We start from the raw sequence: 23,732 nt of genomic DNA, 5'->3' as shown, positions 1-23,732 counted from the left end.
GTATTTTTTGTCAGCAACATAATCTTATCAGAAACTGAAGTCCATAGGAGTTAGGTCATCAGAGAGGGTTTCAAAGTGGATCTGACCCTGTACATAGGGATGGCAGGGCAACTTGGGGATGAAGAGTACTAAGGAATTACAGGGGAAATCTGCAGGGAATGTCAAAATCAGCTCCACTCTTCCCCTCTCCTAGGAGTTTGTGGAATTCCTTTTCATTCAATCCTGAGGTCATGCTGAGTCATTTAAAAAAAAAAAAAAAACAGTGTTCTTCAGTGCACCACATCTCTGGAAGCCCTTTAGCCAGCTTGTTAGTCATTACTATACTCACAGGCTTGGGGCCAGCGCCATTCACACTTTCCTCTGCTCTGCAGCAGACGGATTGAGCTCCTCTCATCCTTGAGTTCCTTCTCCCCCACCTCTCTAAAACTCTTTTCTGAGGGAGGAGCAGCTATAGCTTTGGGGATAATATAGCTTTAAGGAAACTTTTGGCAGATGCTGATATCCTAACATCTGGGCAGTGTTAACAGAATCCCGGAGGCCCCGACAGACCAGGAGCCACTCGTTCTAGGAATGTAAAAAAGTCGAAGTTTTTCCGACTGATGAGAGGAGCAGAGAGGAAGGAGAAAGAGAAAGAGAAGGAGAGAGGGAGAACACAAAAAAACCGTACAACAGGTAAGATCTGCTGCTTCATCCGTCCACACCACACTACCCCATTTCACAACCCGGGAGGATAACGAGACCCAGGACTTGGGCAACATGGCTTGGAGGTGGGGTGGGGGGAGGAAGAAGTTCTTTTATGAAACTGGACCACATGCTGCTTTCCATTTGAGCCGTGACCTGGCTGCAGACATATGTTCCCACTACCTTCCCGGCCCACAGCAGAGGGATGGCTGACCCCTGTGATGAGTCAAGTTTTCAGTCTGAGATTGGGGAGAAGGTGGGCAGGGAAGGGGTCACAGATTCAGAGCACTGGGTCTGCAAAGGAAAGCCCCTGCTCCCAAACCAAGGAACTGGATGGAAGCTGCATGTGGGAGAGGGGTCAATGATTAGGGCATCTAGCTGTTCATTTTCCTGAATCTCTCTTTAATCTCCTCTCTCTCAACCTTTCACTCCCTCTTTCTGCTTTTATCTCTTGCCTTCAGCTCTGGCAGATTGTCTTTTCTTGCTAAGCTTCCTTTCCACATCTTTCCACTCTCCTTGCCTCCCCCGCTTGCTCTTACTTCTTCCCATCCTGCTTCCTTGAAACTCTCTAGACAAAATCTGAAGCCAGGGAGTAATGAACTGGAAAGTGGATTTTTGCCATTCTTGGACTTCTCACGCCCCTTAGGGAGGCTGGCCAGAATCTGCCATCTTTTTGTTCCTCCATTTCTGGGGCTGACACCTCCCCCGAGCATGGCATTTCATTGAAAGCCTGTGGGTGCTTGCTGAGAAGTCCAGTGGCCAGTTTATACCAATGGGCAGCAAGTTTTAATACTGTCATTTATGAAGTATTTGCCTACTGGGAACCACACAACTCTCATCCCATTAGAGTGAGGACAGGACGGGTAGTAAGAGGGCAGTGGGAGCTTGCTTACCCTCTCCTCACGTACCTCAGTAGGTTCTTTCCAACCCCACTGACTTCCTGCTGGCTCAGCAGGGTAAAACTAGAAGGTTAGGCTGGACTTGAAAGCTAGAAGCCACTACTAAACCACTAAGCCTCAAAGCCCAAAGCTAAGAACAGAGCCAGGGTATACTCACCACCTGAGAGACTGCAGAAAGGAGACATCCAGTCCTGTTCAAGATGGAGTTGGTAATAATAATATCTAATGTACATGGATTGCTTCCCTATGTGCCAGGCAATAGTCTATTCTATAAAGTAGATAATATTATTATTCCCATTTTATAGATGAGGAAACTGAGGCTCAGAGAAGGTAAGGAATTTGTCCAAAGCCCCATAGCTAATAGGGACAGAATTGGATACACATGCAGATCTGTGTAACTCTAGAGTTCAAGTTCTTAGTCCATATATGCTAACACTTTCCCAGATTTGTGGTTAGGAAGTACTAGTTAAGTGGATGAAACCATCAACTGGTGCCTTTAGATTGCAGGACTCCCTCTTGGTTCTATATGACTTAATGTTGGCCCTTTCCTCGTCTTGGTACCTCACTGTCCCTCTCTGTAACTTGGACCATGGAACATTGGCATCAGATATCACCAGGGTCAAGTGAGAACTGGTTGTTTTATGTCCTCTTCCTCCTGGGAGGAAAGACCAAAATTAACAAACAGAGTGTTGTTATTCTACAGAGTGGAAGATCCTTACAAGGGGGACCATATAACAGGCATTCATTAATTTAAAAATCTCTCTTCTTCCTTGCAGATACTGCATTTCTGCTTTCTCTCACTTTTGGAAGTTCATTGATGGCTGATTTCTGAAAGTCATCCTCCTTTGCCCTGGTGCTTCTGGCCACATACCCCTATTCTTGTCTCCCTAAACGACCCTCCCACTCCCCCTTCTCCCCCTTTCAAGGATGGCCGTTCAACTAACTCGAAGAGGAGCGCTCTCCCTGCTGCTCTTCCTCACTCCAGCAGTGACGCCAACATGGTATGCAGGTAAGCTCTAGGAGCTGTTGCCCATTATTTCCAGGAAGGGCAGAGCTTAGAGCAAGTGTTAGAGAAGGGAAGGGTTAGACCGCAATAGGAGACACTTAAATTAGATACAGAGAAGAACTATCCTCAACAACAAAGATGGTTCAACATTGCAAAAGGCTACCGAGGGAGGTTTTTGAGGCAAACTGATAAGAGATTTTTGAAAACAGGCTGCACCAGCATAAAAATGACGTTGGTCAATATATCCTCGTAGCTTATTTGTACTACACAGGGAATATGGCAAATATTTTATCATAACTATAAATGGAGTATAATCTTTAAAAATTGTGAATCCTATATTGTACACCTGTAATTTATATGATATTATACATCAACTATACTTCATAAATATAATAAATATAAATAAATATTAAAAAATAAGGTTGGTCAACATGGCTTTTGAGGCCACTATCTTACGTGCTTCTCCACTTACTTTCTCTCTCTTTCTCTCCCTCCTCCCAGACCTTGTTTATAGGATGAGATTTTTATAGCCCTTTTCTGCTGAAGATTGTTAGTGACAATTCAGACCACATTCTCTTAAACAGGAATCCCTCAGTTTCTTCTGGCTTGTTTCTTATTTTGGAAGGGATGGGCATTTCTAGATCCCTGAATGTTTCATCCTTTGCCCCTGGGGAGACATAGGGAGCTCAAGAGAACAGACCCAGCAAGGACATGGGAGAGGGGAAGGGGAGGAATGAAGGAAGGATAATGAGGTGCCAGACAGGGGTTTTTGATGGGGCCCAGCTGGCATTCCAAGTGCTAAGAATATTCTGTGGCCTGCAGCGTCTGCCTTCACGGGGGCTGGGGGGAGTAGGGGCAGGAGACAGGCCCAACTAATGGAGTTAGAAAAACATCCAGAGATGAGTAAATAAGAAACTGCTTCCATCACAGCTGCAGTCATTGTAGCTAAAATTTTCCACATGCCCTTAGCTCCTGGTGGAGGCTTCTGGCAGTAGCTCTGTTTGGAACAGCTGCATCAAGCTTTCAACAAATATGCACACTTCTTCCCCTCCTTGGCTTAACCTGGCTCTGTAGGGGGTGAAGCATAAGGGCTGACACTGAGATGAAGAAATTCAAGTCAAGCCCTTGGAAGAGTGCACACTGCTTGGGGTTATAGGAGCCCCAAGTCCCCAGGAGATACCATGTGCAGCCGTCCTCCCCAACCTCCCCCCAGCTTCAGTTCAAGTACATGACACCAAAATCCGGCCAAAGACCATGAGACTATGGAGTGGAGGTTAAATGGCTCAAGCCCCATTTTGAATAACTATAAGAAACCTCATGGCACACAAAGGTCTTGAGTTTTCCCAGGGTGGAAGCCTGAACTGTTGGAGTCTTAAGGACAGTGCAGTTTTTTTAAAGACTTGGATTCATTTGAAACTCTCAAAGGGCTGTTTGCAAAGGTGGCTACTCCCCACTTTTCACAAGAATCACTATGGTCATCACTCCTTCTCAGGACCCCAGGCTGGTGAGGTCTCTGACAGCCCTGCAAACCCACTCATTCTACCTTTCTCTTTTCTTAGGAGGCTACGTGATGAGAGAAATTTGGAAATTTCCCAATAATCCTCCCCTACATCACTAGCTCAGTTGTCGGAGCTTGCTCCATCCCACCTGTTCATCTCTCCATTCAATAGATATTTAATGACCACTCTCTAAGCATTCAGCACTGTTTTGTTCATGACTATAGCTTTGTCCTCCAATGGGAATAGTACAAGGAAAGCAGCCAAGTGTGGATTCCTGGCTAATCAGAAAAAGGATCCAAGAATAATCAGCAGGGGGTGGGAAGCGTTAAGAATATAAATCAAGCCAACAGTGGGTTAAAAGTGCATGTTGGCATATCTGTGCAGTTCAGGAAGTCAGACAGTATTTCTTATCATAATCAAAGCATTAGGGGGGATCTTAAAATTGTCATCAACTATCAGTTACATTTCCAACCACACCTTTGTGAAGGGTAGTGCTTAGAGGGTCTGACTATACTGTGGAAGTTGGAGGAACCCAGTAACAGACCACAGAGTAACCACTGATCAGCATAAAGGAACCAAGGAATGCTGCCCAAATCTCTCCCAACCAGGACTGAAGAGGGACAAGCAGATAGAACAAGGTGGGAAGGGGGGACCCTCTGGTTTCCCATATCTCATCTCAGTATCTTAATATTTGCCAAAAAATACACAAAGACAGGCAAAGAGGGGAAATGGAAAAGCTTAAAGTGGTAAGGTGGCCCCAACTTATTCCTGTCACAAAGCAGACTTGGCACTGGGCCAGCCACCTCTGTACCCTGGTGAAGACTGTAATTATCTGACTGAGTCTTCCCCTCAGCTTTCCCACATCCCCTGAAATTCTGGAATGATGTGAAATGCTTGGTGGCCTTCGATCCCACACACATAGAGTGAAAAAAGGCTGAATTGCGAGAATGATTTTGGATTTTTCTTCCTGTTGGGCGTTGTCCAAAGCTCTCCCCTACCGCCATCTTTAGTGGAGTGTCTGAGTTTGGTCTCGAGGGGATCAAACCACCCTGGGCTGGAATGCCCATTCTGCTCCTTACTAGTTGGGATACCTTGGGCTACTCCCTGAATTCCTCTGAGCCTGTTACCTCAAGTGTATATGAAAGCAATATGGGTGTCTACCTCACTGAGATGTCAGGGTGATCTAATGAGATGACGTATGTAACGCACTGAACCCAGAGTAGGTGTTGAGTGATGTTAGCAGCCGTTGTTATTGTGGTTGTTGTTATCTAGCCACAGGCCTTGGACATCCTTGTCTGCTCTTCTGGTAAACAGAGGCTTGCTCCCTGCTGGGCATTTCTTCACAAGCAAGCTCTGGAACAAGGGTAGGGGGACCAAAGCGTTTAGAGAATCGTGCACATCTGTCCTCCTGTTTACAGGCGCTGTAAGGCTTTGATACTAAACTGAAACAGCTGACAAGAATTCTGTTTCCCACCTCCCTACAAAGAAACTTCCCAGGTGAGGAAAGAGGGAGCAAGGGAGAGGAGGCCTAAGAAGAAATAAAGGAAATCCAGGAGAAGAAGCGAAATGGGAAACCAGGAAAAAATAAAGGGAAGGAGAAAAAATGAACTCTTTCCTCTGGAATGAGGGCAAACCAACAAGGACATGATTTCATAAGGCAAACTTTCAGTTTGATTCATTCCCTTGTTCATCAAGCTGGACTGGTTTCCCAACAAGCCCCCACCCGCAGCCTATGCCTGTGGGGACTGGAAGAGCCTCATCATCTGCGCTCTGCTCCACCCTTTAGTGCAGGGGGCCTTGTGCCTCTGCGCAGAGAGGAGGCAGGCGAGCTTGTGGTCGGAGTGTTGACACAGGCCAAAGGGCTTCAGCACTAAAACCCAGCCCTGTCCTGGAAGCACACCCTCTCCTGGGAATGCAGAATTGTCTTCTGACTCCAGCACGGCTGGCTGCTCTATTTCTGTGTGTGCTTTAGGGCTCTGGAAGGCTAGAAAGAGGGCTTCCGGCAACTTCCCTCCGGAAAGGACTAAGTTGTATTCCAATTAGTTCGTATTCATGACCCATTTCCTGCCGTCTGGTGGAACGCACTGTTTAGTCTCCCGGACAGCCATAGACTGGCCTCCACCAGGGAGTGGCCCACTTAACGGGATGAGGGTGGTTGTGGAATGTTCTCTAGCTCAGCAGCCCCCTACTAAGGCTCCTGATGATTAGAAGAACTAGATATCTCTCCAAAGCAGGACAAACTGCTCAGGAAGTGAAACTCTTCTCATGCCCCCTCACCTTTTGAGCCCTCCCTCTTTGCCTTCGCATGCCAACCCTAGCCCTGGCAACCAGGTGGCAAAAGGCTGGTGCCCTGTGGGCTGGTGGGAGCTTGAGGAATTATTTCCCTCTGAGGATTGTGAGAAGGCCCATCACTAGTGGAAAGACCCTTGCTCAGGCTCTATGTTTTCCTCCTACCTGGGACAACAACTGTCCATCCTCAGAGCTTGGTCATCAGTGTCTCACCAAAACTCATGTGTTACATCAAGGAAATGGGTCATTTCTAGTCCAGATGGGCAGGATTCATGGCTGGTCAAGAATTTTGATTTTTTTCTTTTGAATGGAGGTTTCTAGTGCTACCAGTAAGCCACCCACCTCTCCCCCAACATGAGTTCACCCTCTGTGCACCTGAGGTGTGGACGTTTGCCCACAATAGTTCTGCTGCTTCACAAGGCAGGATTTTCCCCACTAAATAGCCACCTAGCTCCCCACCCATGGAGTGTCATGTCCTCAGAAAGGGACCAAGTTGGAAAGGGGAAAAGGTTGGGAAGGACTTGTGTAAGAAACCAATATGTCATCTTGATATATTCTTCATTCTAGGTTCAGGCTACTACCCAGATGAAAGCTACAATGAAGTATATGCTGAAGAGGTCCCACAGGCCCCTGCCCTAGACTACCGAGGTAATCCTCACTGCTTCTCAGGCTCAGGAAGGGCCTTATCTGGCCTAAGGCCTAGGCCCTGCCTGAAGCATCCTCACCCAGCTTGGCTCATTTGTGCCAAAGCTGCAGCTCAGGGAAGCAGGGGCTGTGGTTTCCAGTCATGAATTTGGTTACTGACTTGCTGTGTGATCTCACCTGTCTAGAATTAAGGTTGCCCATCTATAATTAAGTATTGACTGAGTACCTACTGTATACCTAATCCTATGTAATGAAAGCCTTGGGTGATATAAAATCTAAGGTAGGGTTTTGTCCCCCTCAAGAAGCTTACATTCTGCTCGGAGATATGGGTGAGGGTGCAATAAAATTAGCAGGCAGAGGGCAAGTAAGCGTGAAACTCTGTGCTAGCAGTAAATGCGATAGGAGTTAAGAAAAAGAAGTCAGGGGAGGGGTCATGAAAGATGACATTGAGACTAGGCCTTGAATGATGTGTGGATCTGAGAACTGGAAAGGGGATGGGAAGGCCTTCAGCAAAGCAGATGGCCACAGATATAGAGGTAAGAACTAACGTGTAAGAGGAAGGAGCTAGGAAGAATCCAGCCTGACTAGAGGAGATGGGATGTGGAGGGAGTAGTAGGAGATAAATATGAAGAGTGAGACCAAATTTGGAAAGGCTCCATGATCTAGGGACCCTTCTAAGGAGAGGCAGGAGGACTATCTGTGAAAAATGCTGAATAGCGATTCCTGCATTAGAAAGAAATTTAGACCACGCAATGTCTGATATCCCTTCCACCTCTAAGATTCTTTGTTTCTGTGCTTTGCAAGCCATGCTATTCCCTAACTGTTTGCAAGCCATGCTTTGCAAGCCATGCTGTTTCTGTGCTTTGCAAGCCATGCTGTTCCCTAACTGTTCCCTAACTGCTTTGGCCCATGCTGAACTCTCCATCATCCATTCATCCTTTCATTCATTTATTCAATGACTATTTGTTGAGTACCTACTGTATACCTCTTCTGAATTAAATGTTTATTGTCTGGACCGCTCGTTCAGCATTCATTATATACTGCCTCTTTGGTTTACTTTTTATCACTCTCAACAAAATAGTTACCTATTTAACAGAAGGAGCCACGTATGACACCCCATAGAGCTATGTCAAAAGTAGATGCTCAAGAAATGTTTACTGGCTGGTTGGCATTCTGGGAGCAGAAGCCAGATTGTAGGAGACTGTAAATGGGAGAAGTAGATAGGGAAAAGCAACAGGTGCAGAAGGTACTTTCGGGAGGGAGGGTCCAACAGCCCTATGATTAATATTAATCTGCCTCATTGGTTATTTTTAAATGTGTATAAAGCCATTAAAAAATAAGCCACATGGTGGCCTTTGGCCTTGGGGTCAAGTGTCTCATGGCTATCTCTTGGACTTAGTCTCAGGGCATAAAACTAACTCAGTACGGTTATCTATGTTGAGAGGGGAGGGGTGGCCAGGAAAGTACAATCTGAGGTTCCAGCATTCCTTGTAAAGTCTTGTGACCTCATAATCCACAGCTCTACAACTGTAGTGTTTAAGAGACTTTCTGTAATTTGGGGATGGCATCTCCAGATGGCAGGAGCGTTTTGTTGCTTGAGACGGGATGAGCCGGTGGCTCAAACCCAGACAGTGATTCAGGGAATATCATTCCCATTCCCAGGACTAGATATATTTCACACACACATTTTCATTTGATTCTCAAAACAGTCCTATGAAACTGGTTTATTACCCCCACTTTACAGATCAGGAAACTAAGCTCAGGGAAGTTCAGTTTAGAGAATCATAGAGCTCAGGGGTGGCAGAGCAGGAATTTAAGCCCAGGTCTGTCTGACTTCAAAGCCATGCTTATTCTATCTCTTTCATAAAAAAGGTAACCCATTTTTTTTTTTTGCAAAGAAGGTTTAAAAAAAAAACAAAAACAAGAGTTAACCAGTAAAAAGCAGATCAATATTTTAGAGCAAAGTGTGCATGTACTTTGGTACCATTTTCACTAATCTTGAACTTTCTTTCATTCTCTTAAACTGACTCCTAGCTTGGAGTCAGAAACCGTTCTCTGAGGTACATCCCAATCCTCTGGGCCACCACTTGCTCCCAGATTTCTACAGCTCTGGGCAAGCTGATAACTCTGCCTGAGTTATCTGAAGGTAATCACGAAGAAGGCACTTTCAATCCTGTTGTCAGCACATTGTTTTCTTTATAATCTCTAGAAAGAGATAATGTGGATCGCAGAGGCCACAGGCCTGAATTCAAATCCCAGCTCCTCCACCTTCCAGCAGTTTTGACCCTGGACAAACACGTATTATGTGCCAGTCACTGTGCTATGTATTTTATAAATGTTATTTCGTTTACATTTCATGCTTGCTCTGGAGTGATAGGGGAAGACCTCTAAAACACATTGTTAAGTTTATTTTAAAAAGCATTGGTGGGAACAGTAGACATAATATGCTACTCTATGTGACAAAGTGGAGGGGAAAATAAGATTCGCTGTATATGTGTAAAGAAACTATTAACAGTGTTTCCTGATGGGGGGACTTAGTGGGGGTAAGTGTGGGAGCAGGGGTGGGAGGGAGAATTTTACTGCATAACTTTTTATACTTTTGGGGTTTTGAAACATATGGCTATAGTACCTAATCAAATATGTAAATGTATACTTCAAAACAGCAGCCTAACATGCTGCAATGACAGATATTATAGTTAGAAAAACAATGGCTTTTAGAGCCAGACAAACCTGGGGTTCAAATTCCAGCTCTGTCCGTTACTTGCTGAGGGATCCTGGGCAAGTTACTTCCTCATCTGCAAAATAAGGATAAATACCTACATATTGTACCTTACAGAGCTATTGGGAGAACTATATGAGATGATGGGAAAATGAAAATATAAAGCATGGTGACTAGCACACCGTAGCTACTCCATAGTGACTAACAATTTTCCTACCATGTTCTTAGTTTCAATTTCCCATCAGTACTCTTTTGTTCAGCCAGTTATGAATCTCCATAACTGTACTGTCACCTGTCCCATGTGGATGTATTTCTTCATCTCATCCACATCAATGGCATGAAAGGCATTGTCACATGCCTCACTGACTTCCACATAATGCACCTACCATTTCCCCTGCTCTACTAGACTGGTGACCATACCCAAAAAGGAAACAAGGTCAGTCTTCAATTACTTGTTTTTGGGGTCACTTGGAGATCCCCACTTCTTCTCCTAACTGCTCATAAGCCTATGTTTAAATATTCTAGAACACTTTGCTATCAGTGCTGTCAGTCTCACCAGACTATAGTTCCCAGAGGCTGCCTTCTTCTTCCTTCTGGGGCTCTAATGTACAGCATGGGACTATAGTTAATAATTCTATGTTTCATAGTTGAAATTCACTGAGAGTACATCTTAAGTGTTCTCACTACAAAAAAAATGGTAACTGTGTGAGGTGATAGATGTGTTAATGCACTTGATTGCAGTAATCATTTCACAATGTATACATATATTAAAACATCACATTGCTCACCTTCAATATATACGATTTTATGTGTTGATTATACCTCAACAAATCTGGAAAAAAAGAAAATTGGGATAGTGTTTTTGCTCTTTCCAGCCTTCCAACATGTTCTTTTTTTTTTCTTTTGGTAAACTGCTGTGCCTCATGGTTCAAATCTTTATTTTCTTTTCTTCCAGTTTTATTGAGATATAACTGACATACAGCACTGTGTAAGTTTAAGGTGTACAGCATAATGATTTGACTTATATACATCATGAAATGATTATCACAATAAGTTTAGTGAACATCCATCATCTCATATAGATACAGCATTAAGGAAATAGAAAAAAATATTTTTCCTTGTGATGAGAACTCAGGATTTACTCTCTTAACAACTTTCACATAGAACACACGGCACTGTTCATTGTATTTATCATGTTGTACATTACATCCTTAGCACTTCTTTATCTAACAACCGGAAGTTTGTACCTTTTGACCACCTTCATCCAATTCCCCCTCCCCCAACCCCCTGCCTCTGCTAATCACAAATCTGACATGTTCTCTTTATGCCAGTATTCCTCGAGGCCAGCAAATCTGGACTTACTTACAATAGCTAGACCCTCTATTACTGTCTCAGCATTTATCCTGAGGTATATATTTCCCTTTATTATTGCTTGCTTGTTCTATCCATTCCAATTTTATGTGTATTTTCCTTGACAGAATATGGGTGAAAAATAGGATGAGAGTAATTGTTGAGGTCCCGGCCTCGAATGTAAAGTCTTGATGATGTGTGTTGTGACCATATAATCAACAGCTCTGCAACTGTAGTGCTTAAGAGACTTTCTGTCATTTGGAGATGGTGTCTCCAGATGGCAGCTGTGTGTCACAGCCACAGGCTCAAAGCTAACGCTAGAAGCCACAAGGCTGTTGTGGCTTAAAGGCTACTTTTCTTACTGTCATCTGTCTTCATTCTCCAGCTGCCCTCAAACAGAGGCTCTAGCCTTTCTTTGTTCCTTTAGCTCCTGTTGAGCTTTTTATCAAAGCCCCCCTTTATTTGTCTCTTAGGATTTGGGAACCAAATTAGCTCATATTGGGCTTTAGCCTTCCCAGCCCCAGGCTAAGAAACTTGTGTCAGCCTATGTATGCATCCTTGGGCAGGTGGCCCTCTGCTTGTTTATATGTTCCCCTTTAAAATCTGAACCCAATGAAGAGTCATTTATTTTGTGTAGCAGATGAGGCATCTTTATGATAGCTTTATGATTTAACAGCCCTGTTACCTTTTGTGCTCGGTATTGAACTGGGATTGGACTTTCATTCCTAAGCAGCCTACTTTGACATGGCATTCCCTTCCTCTCTCTAGCTTACATCTTTGTGTTATTTTTAACAGTTATTGTAAATGTACACACTGTAAAAATTCACTCTTTTTGGTGTTTTGACAGTGCAAAGAGTCAGGTCACCAGTACCACAGTACCAAAAATTTGCCCAGGACTGTCCCTTTGAGGTTATCCACCCCTCTACCCTTGATCTCTGGCAATCACTGATCTATCCCAATATTTCTGCCTTATCCAGAATGTCACATACCTGGAATCCTACAGCCTTCAGCCTTTTGCTTCTGGCTTCTTTCATTTCACAAACTGTATTAGAGATTCCTCCAAGTTGTTGCATGTATCAGCACTGCCTTCTTTTGTATGGATAAACCACAGTTAGTTTAAACATTCACCCTCAGAAGGACATTTGAGCTGTTTCCAGTGCTTGACAATTATGAATAGAATACTTTAAACATTTGTGTACAGTATTTTGTATGAACATGGGTTTTTATTTCACTTGGGTAAATACCTAAAGTGGGACTGTGGAGTCACCTGGCAAGTGTACATTTACCTTTCTAAGAAACTACCAAATAATTTCCCAAAGTAGCTGCATCATTTTGTATTTCCCCCAGTGATGTATGAGAGTTCTAGTTTCTCTCCATCTTCACCAACACTTAGAATTGCCTTTTTTTAAAGTTTAGTCATCCCAATGGGTGTACAAGGGTATCTTTTTGTGGTTTTGATTTAGCATTTCTCTAATGACTAATGATGCTGAATATCTTTTCATGTGCTTATTTGCCATCACTATATCCTCTTCAGTGGCATATCTGTTCATATCTAAAGCTCATATTCTAACTGGATTGTTTGCTTTTTTTACTGTTGAGTTTTCCAAGTCCTTTATATAGTCTAGATACTAGTCATTTGTCCAATATATGGTTTGCAAATATTTTCCCCCAGTTTGTGGTTTGTCTTTCATCTATCAACAGTGCTTTCCACAGAACAAAAGTTTTTAACTTTGACAAGGTTCAGTTTCTTGATTTTTTTTCTTCTATGAATTGTGCTTTTGGCATCATGTCTAAGATCTCTTTGCCTAGCCCTAAATCCTAAAGATTTTTCTCCTATTTTTTTTCTAAAAGTTCTATAATTTTACTTTTTTCTCTGAAGTCCATGAGCCATTTTGAGTTAATTTTTGTTTAAAGTATGAGACACTTAGGTCGAGGTTCTTTGCTTTGCTTTTCCTTTTTTTTTTTTTTTTTTTTTTGGCCTATGGAAGTTCAATTGCTCCAGCATCATTTGTTCAAAAGGTTATATTTCCTCTATTAAATTGCTTTTGTACCTTTGTCAAAAATCATTTCAGTATATTTGTGTGAGTCTGTTTCTGGGCTCTCTGTTCTGTTCCATTGATCTATGTGTCTGTCCTTTCACCAATACCACGCTGTCTTGATTACTGTACTTCTAGCTTACTTTTCTTCTATTGCTACAGTCCCCCGATGGTGTTATACATTAAATATCCAGGATGGAGAAGCCACATGCTACTCACCGAGAGGAGGAAATTATCACAGCAGCCTGGGCACTCGCTGTGAGCTCTCCTGTGACCGGGGCTTTCGACTGATTGGAAGGAGGTCGGTGCAATGCCTGCCAAACCGCCGTTGGTCTGGAACTGCCTACTGCAGGCGTAAGTGGTGTCCGTGCATGCATATGTTGACATGAGTGTGTGAGAGAGGCTGGCTGACCAGCCACCCAGGATATATGCCTGGAGGTGTTACTCTGACCTCTGTCAAGTGCAAATTGAGAATCTTCCACAGGCTCCCAACAGGGTCTTTCCCCATCCTAACATTCTAGCTCATTTTCTCTCCCTGTGGTTATTGGTCAAGCAATAGGGGCATTAAGTAGCAACCAGCCCTTCTGGCTCAGGAGGTTGAGGAGTGCATGGAAGGCTTACGCCTGGGGCCTGATGTAGACTTGGGCCTTCCTCTGGAGCTCTGAGCATATGTGGTCTCAGACTCATTCCCACTTGTGGCAAACTGCTGTACTTCCTGACCTAAGGCCTTAGAAGGTCTTGGCAGTGAAACTATAAGACATCCACTAGTCTTCATTTTCTTCTGAAAGTCAAGAAGAATCCCTAAGGCTGGAATGTGGGCATGCTAATACGCACGTTTCACATCATGTCCCCCTTAGCTCCCAAATCCCTACCTCTTATTCAAGCCCTACAGCCTACCTCATTTTGGCAGCTGAGCTTTGTCTGTCCCTATGTCTATCACTGAATGCCATTTGTAGAACACCCATGTGTGCAGGGCCCTGTATTGGTCACTTCAGGAGCCAGTTCCGCAGTTACCAGGCTGCTTATAGACTAGTGGGATGGAAACACAAATGTGTGCACGTGAATGGAGTGTAAGGGGATGCAGAATGCTGAGCATTCAGAGAGAAATGGGGTTGGTCAGAGAAGATGCTGTGGAGGACAGGAGAAGCTTGATAGCCAGAAAGAGGGAAGCTACCACGCCCCTCTAGGTGACCATAATGCATTTGTTTTAGGACTTAGACACCATCATTTCCAAAATGAATTTGAATTGGCCTTACAAATGTCTACAATGAACATAAAACTTAAAATAAGTCTACAAATGAACATAAAACCAGTTTAAAAATGGAGATGTACAGATTTCCAGGTGCCTAGAATGAGTTAATTACTATATTTAAACACTGAATCTGGCTGTGTCCTTCCTCATAAGAGACACAAGGGCAAACACTTTGGATCTATCATTTTCACTGTCATATAATACTAAGAAAACAAATTCAGCTGAAAAGACAAACGTTTTTTTTTGGACCCGATTTCAAGGAGGTCATTTTTGCCTAGGTCTTTATATAAAGGAGACTGGAAAAAATAAAAGGCAATCATCCTCAAGTCTGGTTTGACCAAGAAGCAAAACAAACATAGCGCATAGAATCTTTATTCAAAGCTCCAATAATTGAAGTTAAGGAAGGTTAGAACTTAGACAACCTAAAGGAAGATATGGCTGGCCCACTTCTTTCAGGTATCAGGTATTTCAAACTAGACTTTGGCAAGCACAGGCTCACAATCAATTCATGGAAGCTGTCTCTGCTTCTGGCACACGTGATGTCTAAAGCACATGGACTCATCTTTAAGCAAATGCCACCAAAGCTGGCCCTCCAGGCACTGGCCTGACTTGTATTCTCACTGGCACAGAGGACTAGCCTGCCTGTAAGTGAGCCTCAGCTGAGGAGTGCTTGTGGTAGTACCAACATTATACTCAAAAAAGGAGCCTTAAATTTGTTCAAGGGCGTCTAGCATTTGAGGAACAAGAAAGGAAAACTATCAGCTGCTGAGGCTCTGAATAAGCCCAGAGGTTAATATGCATTTTCTCTTTAGTCAGCACAACAATCCTACTTCATGGTATACACATTTTAGTGACGAAAACACTGAGGCTTGGAGAGATGAGGTAACTTGCTCAGGTCACAGAGCTAGTAAGTGGTGGAGCTGGGATCCAAACTCAGGTGTGTTTCTCAAATCCATGCACTTTGATGAGTAATTTACTTCTTTGAGACCACCACCCCAGCCCCAGCCCCAGCCACCAAGAGCAGTACCATACTTCATAATATCAAAATAAGAAGGCAATTAGGAAAAAGAGGCAATCAGGCACAAAAATGTCAGGGCAGTTTGGTGTAGGGTTTTCTGTATTTTCTGCTGTTTCCAATACGGTTCTCCCTGTGCTAGATGCCCAGGCATCACCTCCACATAACCCCACAGGCCACTGAACTTGCCACTTCATTCTCTCTTAGAGATGAGATGCCACGCATTGCCACTCATCATGAGTGGCACCTACACATGCACAAATGGGGTGCTTCTTGACTCTCGCTGTGACTACAGCTGTTCCAGTGGCTACCACCTAGAAGGTGACCGCAGCCGAATCTGCATGGAAGATGGGCGATGGAGTGGAGGCGAGCCTGTATGTGTAGGTAAATGCTGGTTGCTCCCAGCTGTCCTGCTGCAAAGAGCCAGCCTGGCATTATGTCCACCACAGAAGGCATTCCTGCTCGCTTCAAGGGTGGTACCCTGGGCATGGGCTTAACAAAGTGATCACTTCCCGTGGAGCTGGGCCTCCCCAGTTTTGTTGAGCATCTTGAACTGAGAGTGCATCTTTTACCTACCCAGTGGTGTGGCATTGTTTCTATGGGTTCCCTCCAAGGAAGGCAGGGGACCCACGAGTCAACACTTGATTTCTGACCTTGGCAGACATAGATCCCCCCAAGATCCGTTGTCCCCACTCCCGTGAGAAGATGGCAGAGCCAGAGAAACTGACTGCTCGAGTATACTGGGACCCACCCCTGGTGAAAGATTCGGCTGATGGCACCATCACCAGGTGAGTAATGGATGCCTCCTATGCTTCCCACCAGCTTCTCCCAGGCACTCAGGCTGCCCACACTGAACCGCACAGACTGAGGGTACAGTGATAATATGCCCCAGACCCCAGTTCTAAGAGTCACTTTCCTCAGTGGCTCTCTCACTCTGTCCCATGCAGGGTGACACTTCGGGGCCCTGAGCCTGGCTCTCACTTTCCCGAAGGAGAGCACGTGATTCGTTATACTGCCTATGACCAAGCCTACAACCGGGCCAGCTGCAAGTTCATTGTAAAAGTACAAGGTTAGAAAGAAGTCTTCCATTTCTGCATTGCTTATTATTCCTGCTCTTCCCTTACCCTCCAGATGCCCATCACAACCCTCTCCTCTCTATGCCTGAAACAGACAATGCATATATATTGGGAGATGGGAAAAATAAGTTCACTAAACAGGTCATTCAGGAAACCTGCATGACATGTGCATACACATGTTTCAGAAACTCTGTTTCCCAACAAGACTTTCTCACTCTCCTAAATCTACATAAAATCCACAAAGGTACTCTTATCCATTTCTTTTCTTGGCCTTCAAATTAATGATTAAAGCTAATCAGCCTTCATTCTCCATCTTCCTCCTCTGCTGAAATTGGTGGTGTTGGCTGCCCGATTCTTGCTTTTTGTTTTGTTTTGTTTTCATCATAAAATTAATTCATGCTCACTGTTGAACATATGGGAAATAAAGACATATATAAAGGGAAAAAAACTATTACTCTATCATCCAGAGGCAATTGTTGTTAATCTTTTGGTATTTTCCTTCCAGTCTTTTATTCACACATACTTTAAAAAATATATAATTGAGATCATATTGCATATCCAATCTTATGTCACCCTTTTTTACTTTTCATTATAACACAAGTAATTTTCTCATATTCTTTAAAGTTTCTTCAGAAGTGTTTTAATGACAGTACAGTAATCTGCTTCTAAGAATATATCATACTTTGCTTAACACTTCTCCCACTGATGGATATTTAAGTCTCCTCCAATTTCTTTTTGATATTAAAAGTAATTTGTAAGGTAGTCATCTTTATGTGGGGTGTCCCCAAAGTCTGAAAACAAAAATGGCAATTTCTTCTTACAGATTGATAGTCTTTTGATGACAATATGTATACTCACCTGTGCTTCCACATTTTATGAACACCTTTGTCTACATTTCAGATTTAATTCCGTAAGGAAGGAAAATTCTGGCTGTAGCTCTGGCCATTGGAAACACAGACAAGTCATTCATTCGGATCATTCTGGGTCTGCTGATCTAGGCAACCCAGGATAGGCATCCTCTTAGCCTTTTTTTTTTCTAAAAGAGATAACATAGCCCCTAACTTGAACTCCTCCCTGATAGTGAGACGCTGCCCAACTCTGAAACCACCACAGCATGGCTACCTCACCTGCACCTCAGCAGGGGACAACTATGGTGCCACCTGTGAATACCACTGTGATGGAGGGTATGAGCGCCAAGGGACCCCCTCCCGGGTGTGCCAGTCCAGCCGCCAGTGGTCAGGATCACCACCTATCTGTGCTCGTGAGTGAAACTAGGAAATGGGGAGAGTGGACATATTGATCAGGGCTACTTTGGGGGATCTCCCAATGTCTATCACTCAGGGGCCAAGAGCAATGTGTCTGATGTGGGAATGAGGGATTCTGAGATGTTTCAGGGCCAGTGTTCGCCCTTAGCATACTCCACCTCCAAGAAAAAGGGTTTAAAATCTCCAAGTGTTCTTTCGGGATTTCCCCCAAGGAAAGTAGAGAATGGACTTGAGGACACAGGGAGGGGGAAGGGTAAGCTGGGATGAAGTGAGAGAGTGGCATGGACATATATACACTACCAAACATAAAATAGATAGCTAGTGGGAAGCAGCCCCATAGCACAGGGAGGACAGCTCGGTGCTTTGTGACCACCTAGAGGGGTGGGATAGGGAAGGTGGGAGGGAGGAGATATGGGAACATATGTATATGTATAACTGACTCACTTTGTTATAAAGCAGAAACTAACACACCACTGTAAAGCAATTACACTCCAATAAAGATGTTAAAAAAAAAAAAGAAAGGGAGAAACAACCAAAAAAGGTTAACCCGAGGGCCTCCCTGGTGGTGCAGTGGTTGGGAGTCCGCCTGCCGATGCAGGGGACACGGGTTCGTACCCTGGTCCGGGAAGATCCCACATGCTGCGGAGCGGCTGGGCCCGTGAGCCATGGCCGCTGAGCCTGCGCGTCCGGAGCCTGTGCTCCGCAACGGGAGAGGCCACAACAGTGAGAGGCCCGCGTAACGCAAAAAAAAAAAAAAAAAAAAAAAAAAAAAAAAAAAAAAAGGTTAACCCGAAAGGGTGGAACACCCCAGGATGTTGTTATCCATGCTGGGATGAAGGGGCAGTCCATACTCTGACTGGCCATGTGCTTCTGCCCTAGCTATGAAGATTAATGTCAATGTCAACTCAGCTGCTGGCCTTCTGGATCAGTTCTATGAGAAACGGCGACTCCTCATCATCTCGGCTCCTGATCCCTCCAACCGATATTATAAAATGCAGATCTCTATGCTACAGGTGAGAGCCACTCCTCTAATCAGGGCTTAGCTTCTTTGCATTCCCCCTACCCCACTCCGTTACTCTCCTACCTCTTCTCAAAGACTTGCTCTTTCTGCAGCACAAATGCTACTTCCTCAGACTCTGTGGACCACATTTGGTCAGTTTTACTGTAGAAAAATTTAGCACATTTTAAAAACTGCTGCTTTTACTGAAAAGACAGTGAGGTCACTGCAATGGTGGGTTACAGGAGGCTTGGTGAAGCATGAGAAGGCTGTGTGGCAAAACACTCTGGAGAGACTTGTAAGATGGATGATCAAATGTAAATGTGGGGAATTAATTATGTTTATGTTTTCAAGGAATAATAGCACTAACAGACAGACAGTAAGTGCTATATAAGGACCAGGTATACAAGTATGTGCTTTACACATAGTCACTTAATTCTCACAGCAACCCTTATGAAATAGGTACCATTACTATCCCCATTTTTTAGGTAAGGAAACTGAGGCATAGAGTGGTTAACGATTTGCCCAAAATCACTAGCTAGTAAGTGGCCGAGCCGGGACCGAACCCTGGCAGTCTGATTCCAGGATCTGTGCTCTTAACCATGACTAATAGCAGACGAGAAGGAAGAGTGTTGTGATTTTGCAAAGTAATATGAGGGAATTGCGTGAGGATTTTTAACATTCTACCAGATATCTAGTTAAAGCCACTTGTGGGGGAAGGAGAAGTGGAAAGGACAGAATAGATCTGACCATTGGGACTTGTGAAAGGAATAGACCAAATTCTATCACTATGTTGTACACCTGAAACTTATATACTATTGTAAATCAACTATACCTCAGTAAAAAGGAGAAAAATAATATAATGATAAAAATGAAGAAGAGACTAGGCTCTTGAAGAGAATTCAAGTTATGCTGACAAGGCTTGGAGAACCAGCTCTGATAAGCTGAAAGGGGCTGGATACCCAGGTAAAAGAAGAAGTTATTTAGGGAGTTTCTAAAATTGAATCTCACAAGTTGCCAAGTCAGTATTCAGAGGCCCAGGATGAAAGCAGCTGTATCAAGAGAATGACCCGGGGTATCTAGACCAAAAAGGACCTAGTTCCTCCAGGGATCCCAAAAAGGCAGACAAAGGCAATACCTCAGCTTGAGCAGAAAGCAAGAAGAACAGAAACCAGCCAGGGAGGACTGTGACTTTGAGGGCCAGGTCTAGAGGAGTAGCCCAAAGATTAAACAAGGGGTGGGCACCAGGCAGTGCTCACTGCTGCTTTAAACCTCCCCCCAGGTAACTGGCTAAGAGGCGCCCCTGCTGGATGAGGCAGGACAAAGAGCCGGGGTAGGGTTACAGGGTGTCCTGCCCAGTGCAGAGGAACGCAAGAAAGGGTAATGGAAAGGGCACTGGTGCCATTTTGGAGAAATTCTGGAGACTGAGAGAAGGCCATGGCCATGTAGCTTAGTGGTAAGGAGCACACACTTGGGGAAGGCAGCCTTGGCCCTCATTTTGAATTTTGGCTCAGCATCTTATTGTCATGCAAATGTGGGCAAGTTACTTTCTCCTCTATAGAATAAGAATGATACCACCTACCCTGTTAGGGGTGTTGTGAGGATTAAATTCAATTATTCCCGCGAAGCATTAGGTATGTGTGTTTGATGAACAATAGTCATTGTTATCCTATCACAATAGCTATCCATTAAGAACCTATGTAGCTTCCAGTTATAAAATAAATAAGTCCTGGTGATGTGATGTACAGCACGGTGACTATAGTTATATCGTATGTTTGAAACTTGCTAAGAAAGTAGATCTTAACAGTTCTCATTGCAAGAAAAAAGAACTGGGACTATGTGTGGTGATGAATGTTAGCTGGACTTATTGTGGTGATCATTTTGCAATATAGACAAATATCAAATCATTATGTTGTACACTTGAAACTAATATAATGTTATATGTCAAATAATATCTCGGGCTTCCCTGGTGGCACAGTGGTTGAGAGTCCGCCTGCCGATGCAGGGGACACGGGTTCATGCCCCGGAGCGGCTGGGCCCGTGAGCCATGGCTGCTGAGCCTGAGCGTCCAGAGCCTGTGCTCTGCAACGGGAGAGGCCACAGCAGTGAGAGGCCCGCGTACTGCAAAAAAAAATAATAATAATAATAATAATATCTCAATTTAAAAAAGAACCTATGTATTTAAAAACCTATGCAAAACTAAGCAAGGAGAGATGATGTTCCTGCAATTTATCAATTACATTTCTACCCCACATGGTGTAACCAGTGTCCCACGCTTCATTAGAATAAAGGAAACACTGTTAGGGCAAGTGCTTCAGGAATGACAGAGGGAAGAGGTCGTAGACCCCCTGGTGTGATGGTTGGGGAAGAAGCCCCTCCTTTCCCACACTGCCTCCACGTGGTCCCAGGAGGAATCAGCTAAGTAGCCTTAGGTTTGAGTCTGACAGCCTATTCCAGAAAACCTTCTTCTCTCCCCTCCCAGCAATCCATCTGCGGACTGGACCTGCGGCACGTGACCATCATTGAGCTGGTGGGGCAGCCACCTCAGGAAGTGGGGCGCATCCGGGAGCAACAGCTGTCAGCCAGCATCATCGAGGAGCTCAGGTCCAGGCTGGGAGGCCACAGGGAAGGGCAGGGCAGAAACTCTAGGCAGGACATTGGTCACAGGAGGGTTGTGGGACAATCAGCAGACACTACTCTCTTGGGGAATTCCTTGTGTTTGAGCTCTTTGGATGTATTAGGTAAGGTCAGAGAGTGGCAGGGTGTCAGAATTAAATTGGGGGTTGGGCGGTGCTTAAAATACAGATGACCACCCCAAACCACCTCAGGACTGTGCTTTTAGGAGGCACCTCAGGTGACTCTGAAGCACAGCCAGGGCTGAGACCCAGACCCAGACATGACTCAGATAAGCCTCTGATCCTGTTGCCTTATGGCCTTATCCCTTTGCCCTCAGTCTCCAAAGGAGCAAAACACATTTTAGGCACTGAAATCTGAATCATACCCATCTGCCCCTGGGGGGAGAGAAGACCATAGGCAACAGGTGGTAGAAGTTGACTTTTCTCATTATCTATCTATTATCACCCTTCCAGTGCCTCCACATATACTCAGAGCCAATAAAGCCATCACTGATCTCTGTTCTATAAACAATACCTGCCCCTAGGGCTCAGTCTCAGTAGGGACAGAAAGATTCAGTCCCAGATAGAAGAGAGACTGGGAAACACTCAGAGGAAGCAGACTGCAGACTTGGTGATGTTGCTCAACTTCAAGGTTGACCAGGTGACATTCATCAACCTCAGGGCTGCCATGTTTTGTTGTGCAGGCTGTGCCCAGCCCAACTCTAGGAAACACTAGTTGAAGCATAGTGCATGTGACTGGTGCTCCCTGGAGTTATTCCATGGAGCCCGCATTGCTGTATGTGATAGCCCTGCTTAAGGGGGCCTGTGAGGCAAACACAGCTTAGTAATAACAAAGCTGTTCCATCTGGGGTGAGGAAGGGACAGCCTAAGAGAGCTAGACACGTAGGGGCAGCAAGACTCGGGTCTGGGCAGAGAGAAACAAAGAGACTTGAGACAGGTAGTGGAGGGGATGGGGCGAAGGGATTGGGTGGGGAAAAAATTAGTCCATCAGTGGAACTGTGAAAGGTCAGAGGGTAGTAGAGCCTGGTGGGATGACGTCAAGACAAGGTCTCAGACCTCCCTGGGCTCTTCTCTCTAGGCAATTTCAGCACCTCACTCGCTCCTACTTCAACATGGTGTTGATTGACAAGCAGGGAATTGACCGGGAACGCTACATGGAACCTGTCACTCCCGAGGAAATCTTCACTTTCATTGATGACTATCTACTGAGCAACCAGGAGCTGACCCAGCGCAGGATGCAAAGGGACATATGCGAGTGAACTTGAGCCAGGGTATGGTTGAGGTCAAGGGGAAAGGTCCCGTAGTCAGCTGAAACTGGGGCCTAATAAAAGGAGAAAATGCTTTTCCACAGCTCTAGGGAAAGGACTCTGAGGTGGGCGAGGTTCCCTGATCCTGGGACATTTCCAGGCACCTTTTTAGGGCTGTGGAATAGTTTCCTTAAGCAAGTCTCTGCTTTAGGTAGCACTGGAGGAGCATAAGAAGCTAGGGAGGGACTGAGGACAGGCCGTGGGCAGCAGGTTGTGGACAGAAGGTCTTGCTTTCCTAACCTGGGCTTCTGCCCAGCTCTCCAAAGTCTTCAAGATAAGTAAATTCTAAATTCATTCACTAACCGTCTGTGTTTTAAATGGTTTCTCTACCCTGAAGTGACAGCAGAGGGCAGCACCATCACAACAGACAACCAGGACACGAGCAAGTGTGGCTGATCTTCCTTACAGGTTACCTGTGTGATTGGAGGTGGGGGGAGCACCAAAACGTTCTTGAACTTGTTTGTCCTTTCCCTTTTTAGGGTATTGGGCCACAAATGTTCTGTTAGCCATCGCTTCACCTAAGGGTTAGCAAACTGCTGCAGGGGGAGGGAGCTTGGGAAGAAAACTCAGGCCAGAGCAGAAGGCTTTCTCCTGCCCCTCCAACCAGCTCATGGGCAACAGCCTCTCTCCTTACTGAGCCTCCAGTTCTCACAGCAAAAAGGGAGCCAATGCTGCCCCTTCCTCAGAGAAGCTCCCAGTTCGTGACCTAGGAAACCTCAGAACCACCAACTATAAACTAAATCAGGGAGAAGGAAAAAAGACAGCCTCAGCCTCATGTATTAACTTACTCAGACACCCACTTTGAAGACATGGGCACAGAGCGGGTGAGAGCTACAGCAGCACAAAGGCTAGCCTTAAGGGTCAGGCCTGCAAGGAAATGTGGGCTATTTGAGCTCTTGGGAAGCAGAGCCACACTCAGACACCCTGCTCTGGCTTTGGCCGCACTCAAGCGTGCATCAGTGTGTGAAAGAAAAGCGCTCTTCCCCAGGCTGCTGGGAACCTTCTTTTCTACTCTCTTGGAACCCAGTGTCATGGCTAAGACTCAGCAGCCATTCACCTT

The 23,732-nt window shown here is 44.9% G+C and overlaps 1 protein-coding gene across 3 annotated transcripts; it reads left to right on the top strand.

Moving 5' to 3' along the window:
• The first annotated feature begins 311 nt into the window (after nucleotides 1–311).
• On the top strand, nucleotides 312–22,974 carry SRPX2 (sushi repeat containing protein X-linked 2). 3 transcript variants are annotated; one of them, XM_060087523.1, is made up of 11 exons: nucleotides 312–672; nucleotides 2,507–2,589; nucleotides 6,942–7,022; nucleotides 13,287–13,478; nucleotides 15,599–15,775; nucleotides 16,053–16,179; nucleotides 16,339–16,460; nucleotides 17,549–17,728; nucleotides 18,612–18,745; nucleotides 21,212–21,333; nucleotides 22,444–22,974. In XM_060087523.1, exons 2-11 carry the CDS (start codon nucleotides 2,508–2,510, stop codon nucleotides 22,622–22,624), a joined length of 1,398 nt encoding a protein of 465 aa, XP_059943506.1. In that variant the 5' UTR covers nucleotides 312–672; nucleotide 2,507; the 3' UTR covers nucleotides 22,625–22,974. The 3 variants fall into 3 exon arrangements, with proteins under 3 accessions (XP_059943506.1, XP_059943505.1, XP_059943507.1); XM_060087522.1 differs by having other exon boundaries at nucleotides 2,357–2,589; XM_060087524.1 differs by lacking the exon at nucleotides 17,549–17,728 and having other exon boundaries at nucleotides 2,357–2,589.
• The last annotated feature ends 758 nt before the right edge of the window (nucleotides 22,975–23,732 follow it).

Source organism: Mesoplodon densirostris, chromosome X, assembly GCF_025265405.1.
Source record: "Mesoplodon densirostris isolate mMesDen1 chromosome X, mMesDen1 primary haplotype, whole genome shotgun sequence".
NCBI classification, from domain to species: domain Eukaryota; kingdom Metazoa; phylum Chordata; class Mammalia; order Artiodactyla; family Ziphiidae; genus Mesoplodon; species Mesoplodon densirostris.
This window is presented reverse-complemented; position numbering and strand designations above follow the sequence as displayed.

Coding starts and splice junctions, on each gene's coding strand:
- SRPX2 (XM_060087523.1), top strand. CDS start 2,508: ATGGCCGTTCAACTAACTCGAAGAGGAGCGCTCTCCCTGCTGCTCTTC. Junction 17,729..18,611: donor ATCACCACCTATCTGTGCTC/GTGAGTGAAACT, acceptor CTTCTGCCCTAG/CTATGAAGATTAATGTCAAT. Junction 21,334..22,443: donor AGCATCATCGAGGAGCTCAG/GTCCAGGCTGGG, acceptor TCTTCTCTCTAG/GCAATTTCAGCACCTCACTC.